The sequence below is a fragment of the Saprolegnia parasitica genome (genome assembly GCF_000151545.1).
Source record: "Saprolegnia parasitica CBS 223.65 unplaced genomic scaffold supercont2.334, whole genome shotgun sequence".
NCBI lineage: Eukaryota > Oomycota > Saprolegniomycetes > Saprolegniales > Saprolegniaceae > Saprolegnia > Saprolegnia parasitica.
Window position 1 is genome coordinate 1 of NW_012156728.1, and position 4,944 is coordinate 4,944.

Consider the following 4,944-nt stretch of genomic DNA (forward strand, 5'->3'; position numbering starts at 1 on the left):
GTGTGAGAAGGCGGAATGGCGCCGTGTATCTGGAGCCGATCCTGCGCAACGGCAACCCAGTCGATCTGGAGACATGCTGGGGCGAGTCGCTGGCATCCAGCGTCTTTGACGATCTCGACACCACGCAGTCTGGTCAGCTGTGGCGGCAGTCGCTCCATGCGCATCCTCTCTCGATTGCTGACGAAGCAGCCTACTGGCGACAGCACGGGCTCCGATTCTACGAAACGCAGTGGCAAAACTTCAAGTCGCTCGGCGTCATCGAAACGTACTCGGTGGTCAACGCACTGGGCTTTGCCTACCCGTTGACGATCAAGTCGTCGAATGGGTCGCTGCACACAACGCAGCAGACGTCGTTCAAGATGCAGTGGCCGCTCGCGAGTCTCCTGTGGGCCATTTCTGCCAACAGCAGTGGTCTCTCTGGCAGCAGTCTCGTGCGGCAGAGTCCCCGCTTCGCGTTTGCCAATCAAACGATCGCATCGATCTTGGCCAGGAACGGGTCCTTGAGTGTGCCGCTCGATATCTCCTTCCGCATTGTGGAGCGTACGCTGGGGCCGTTTGGTGCGATTGCAATGCGCCGCGTGGCCTTTCCACCGGTCTTGGTCCAGTGGAGTCGCTTCTTGACAGCTCGTTTCAGTGCGGATATGGTGCATGCCAGCGCCGAGGCTGCCTTTGCCTTTGAGACCATTGGCGGCGGCCTCATCGACTTGGCCATGGCGCCATTGGCATGGGGCGTAAATGGGTTTGTCGGCGGGGACCTTCTCTGTCCGACGCAACCGCCGTCGCAACGCATAGGCATGTTTTACACCAATCAAGGCGCTTGCTCGGTCAACATGGAGGAGACGCTGAGCGTCGATGCCGTCATGGGCAGCCTCGCGCTGCTGGCGGTCGGTCCGAGCGTCAACATCACGCGCACGTGCGTCGAGATGGCGCCATGCCGTACGTTTTTGGAGTCGATCACTGTCTTCCTGCACGTGCGCTATACGCTTTCGGAACGCATCGCGATGGCCAATGCGTCGAGAGTCATAGCAGACTACTTCACCAACGAGCTGCCACTCGTGCTTCTCCAGTACGTTCAAAACAACAACGAGACGACGACGCTCCTCGCGCAGTCGTTGCTACTCGACCCCAATGACGTCGGGTTTCATGTGTATGGGTACCTCTACCTCCTCGAGTGGCTCCATGGGGTGCGTGAAGTCGTCACCTTTCACGGTGTCCATGGAAATATCACATCGCTCTCAGGCCGCAACGCCGTGCACAAAGGACCTATCAACCCGCTCGAGCTGCCCATCAATGTCGCCTACTACGCCCGCTGTGTGCTTTTGTACGTCTCGGGCGTCCTCTTCCTCGTTGTGTCGCTAGCCTGTGGCTACATCATCGGTAGCCGCGGCCACATTGAAGGCCGGAACATGTTTGTCGTCAACCGTGTCACGGGCCTCGTCTGGATCGGCCGCCCGCTCATCTTTCTGCGCAGCACCACGGCCATCTGCCTTTTGTCCACCGCCAAACTCGACCTGGCGCAAGCCAATGGCTTCTTCTACATGGTCGCGATACCGCAGTCGTGGTTCTCAACGATCATGGCGGCTGGCGAAACGACGTGGCTTGTCTTCATCCTCAACGATACCTTTTCCGTGTGGACGCAGCAGTATACGCCTTTGTACGCGACGCCAAGCAGCGTGCTGGTTTGGGCAGCGTCCGCCATCTGGTCGCTACTGTCACCAGTGAAGCACTCGGCGCGCTTGCAGCGAAAGTGCTCTGTGCCAATTGTGGACATGCAGCTCGTTTGCGACAGCGGTGTCGTTCGCATTGGAGACCCAACCCGCGTCACCGGCCTCGTCGGGCTCACGCTCTCGCTCCTCGTGGGCACATACTTGCTCCAGCGAGTGCGCTACCACGGTCGAGAGGAAAGTGGGCTACGGTCGCATCTCTTGTACGTCACGGCGTACCACCACTTTGCGCAAGACGGCTGGTTACTCGACGGCGTGTACTACATTGATCGCGTTTCCGCCGCGATCAATGGCGTCCTCACGCTGCGCCTGCCGCGGACGCGCAAGACCGTGCTGCTGGATATCAAGACGTGGCGACTCTTTCATGTGGACGCACTTATTGCCTCGGAGAACACGCCGCACCTCAGTTATGCCATCCCACTGCAGTAAGAAGCGCTGCCATTCCGCTGTGCAGTTGTAGGATTAGGTGGTCTGTCGCCTTGAATTTCCTTGAAGTCAATGGAACCTGTGATTGCCCGTGGTGTTAGTATACTAGTTTTGATGGCGAGGTTCAAAATGGACTACCGTAGCACAATGTACGGCACCGGTGCCAGTCCCATGCGAGTGATGTCCCAACGACGGCTGGCGATTGGGGACTACCTCGTAGATTGTGGGTCGAATAGAGCATAGGCATTGGCTATAATTCATTCTAGGAGCACAGGCATTGGCTGATTTTTATTTATGAGGCACGTGCTGCCGCACAGGCATTGGTCTAAAATGAAATAATTCCATAACACTCGAAGTTCGTAGTCAGCAAATTCGACATCAATCTCGCATTGCGCCTCGCATGGGACGCGCGCCCCGTGATCGAACCCGGACGGCCCGCTCGATCCATAGAGCCGAAAGGCTCATTGCCATCGACGGCGCGAGTGTCTGCGCGTCATGCCAACGCCCCAGAGAGCACAGGCTATGGTGCGAGTACACGAAGAAGGCACCCTCGCTCACCACCCCGCGCATAATCCGAGTCGTGCAAGCCCCAAGAGAGCTCCAGTCGGTCGCGTCGAGCCGCCGGTCGTCGAATAACCCTCCAACGTTGCACGACCGACGGATGAACTTGCAGTGTAGCTGGCGCGCTGCTGCCTCTGTGGCAACCGTCTCGCGGGACCACTGGCCAATGCCGATCGAGTATCAAGAATAGAGCATAGGCATTGGCTGGCGGTCCTCATGGAGCATAGGCATTGGCTGACAAGCATCCGGATTGTATCTGGAAGTTTAGCGCACTGCCATTGGTAGAAACTCGGCCGAAAATAGATCCATTTATGGGTAAAAAATACATACAAAAAGCAAGTGTATTTTATACGGCATCTATTTTATAGTTCAACGGCGCTAGAAGGTCAACTTTCGAAGGACATGGCGATGGACGACGGGACGATGGGACGATAGAACGTCTTTCGAAAGACGACCTTCTCTTCTTCGCTTTTATTAGGCACGTTTGTTAGGTCCCCACAATTTATGCGGTAGTCGCCTGGCGATTGCACTTGCTCAGGTCGTGCCACGTTTCACCGTCTGACAACCATCATTCTGTGACCAGCACTCTTTCTGGACCAATCCAAACATGCCATGACTGCATGTCGCACTTGCGGCTTGCACGAGCGACCAGCTCCTCGCGTTCTGCGTCCAGAGAGATCCCATTGCCGATGGCCATGCTGCTGCCGCCAGACGCCCACATGGGCCGTCACCCGCGCTCGATCTACTCGCTCTGGCACCTACTCGTCTGGCCTTGCGAGCTGCTTACGTACACGACGCTGCTGTACGTTCTCGCCCACGTCGTCTGGACCGGCGTCGGCGTCTGCCTTCTCGGGCTTCTCGCCCTCTGCGCGGTTTGTGTGGATGGCCCTCGCCTCCTGCGTGCTCATGCCAGCATCGAAAGTATTGTGGCGCGCTACCATGCGTGGCTCTTTGCTTGGCTCAAGGCCGACGTCCTCTTGCACAACCACGTGTGCTTGACGTCCCAGCGCATCCCGCTGGTACGCGAGACGAACGAAGGCACGTACTTGTGCGCCGAGCATACGCAGCCGCTGCTCATTGACGATGCATCGCGCGCCGGCGTGCTGCGGCTTGTCGCGTACCTACTGGTCGTGCGCATGGGCCTGGTCCTTGTCGCAGTCGTCTGGCTCGACCTTGCGGTCTGGTCGGTCGCCCAGAATTTCATCGCTGGCTTTCATGTGCTCCGTGCGGTGGTTGTGAACCCTGGCGTCGTGCCAGAAGCGGTGCTGCAGATTGCCATGGTCCCTGCGTGGCGCTGGGATGTGGGTCTGTTCTCGCTGCTGCTGCTCGTCGTTGCCGTGTGGTATCTTGTGCTGGTGACGCGGCAACCGCTCTTGCAGCTATTAACCGGTTGCACGCGCCGGTTTTGCTGTGTCGTTGTCTGCCCTCTTCCTTGTCGTGACGGTACGACGACGGCGGCGAGTCGTCTTGTCTAAGTTCTAAATGCACGTCTCTTTTCACATAGACGACTACTATCGGTACAATATTGCGCTATGAAATGTGCATATAGCGCGTTCCTCGTTCCTGTTTTGAAACATTATGTACACTCGCACAGCTCAAACCGTTTTTTTAGACCACATCAAGAGCACGTTGCCGATCGTCCTGCACCGCGACCTTCAGTCGTTGACGCCGCCGCCGTTGCTGGCGTCTCTCGAAGACCTCATCCAACTGCCTAGTTCTGCTGTCGACGGCAAAGCCTGGAAGGCCTCAACCAGCGCGTCGACACGAGCCTCACCCGCGGCCACAAGCGCCACAGAGCGACTACAGAAGAGCTAACGAACCCCCGTGCCGCCGCCACGGCCCGGTGAGCGAATGAAGACGATGGAGATTGCTAGTCTCTACGTATACGAACTCTTTGTAACAACGAAGACAACGCAAAACACGGTCATATATAAGCACAGTTCAATTCCTCCACACGATGGTGCACCCAGATAGAGTACTGCTTCTTCGTCCTCGCAACCGGCCGTTCCACGCGGGCGGCCAAGAAGACACAACAAGTCCAGGTCTACCATCAAGACGACCACCAAGAACAACGCACCAGCCAGAACAAGGCAGACGACCACGTCAAACCGAGCGTGCACCGAAGAAACCAAGTAGGACTAGATAGAGTGGAATGCTTTCATTTTAGGATAGTTCTTCAAGCGAACCCACCTCGCCACCCGAGCGGCGCAATATACATTGCGACCCCCTAACA

The 4,944-nt window shown here is 57.3% G+C and overlaps 2 protein-coding genes across 2 annotated transcripts; both read left to right on the forward strand.

Moving 5' to 3' along the window:
* Window positions 1–35: 35 nt before the first annotated feature.
* SPRG_21779 (hypothetical protein) lies at window positions 36–2,153 on the forward strand (the record flags this gene model as incomplete). The annotated part of the gene is made up of 1 exon (XM_012355926.1): window positions 36–2,153. A coding segment is annotated over one exon (2,118 nt), but the record flags the coding sequence as incomplete, so codon positions are not given.
* Window positions 2,154–3,352: 1,199 nt separating this feature from the next.
* Window positions 3,353–4,186, forward strand: SPRG_16625 (hypothetical protein; the record flags this gene model as incomplete). Its single annotated transcript, XM_012355927.1, has 1 exon — window positions 3,353–4,186. Exon 1 carries the CDS (start codon window positions 3,401–3,403, stop codon window positions 4,184–4,186), a length of 786 nt encoding a protein of 261 aa, XP_012211317.1. The 5' UTR covers window positions 3,353–3,400.
* Window positions 4,187–4,944: the final 758 nt, after the last annotated feature.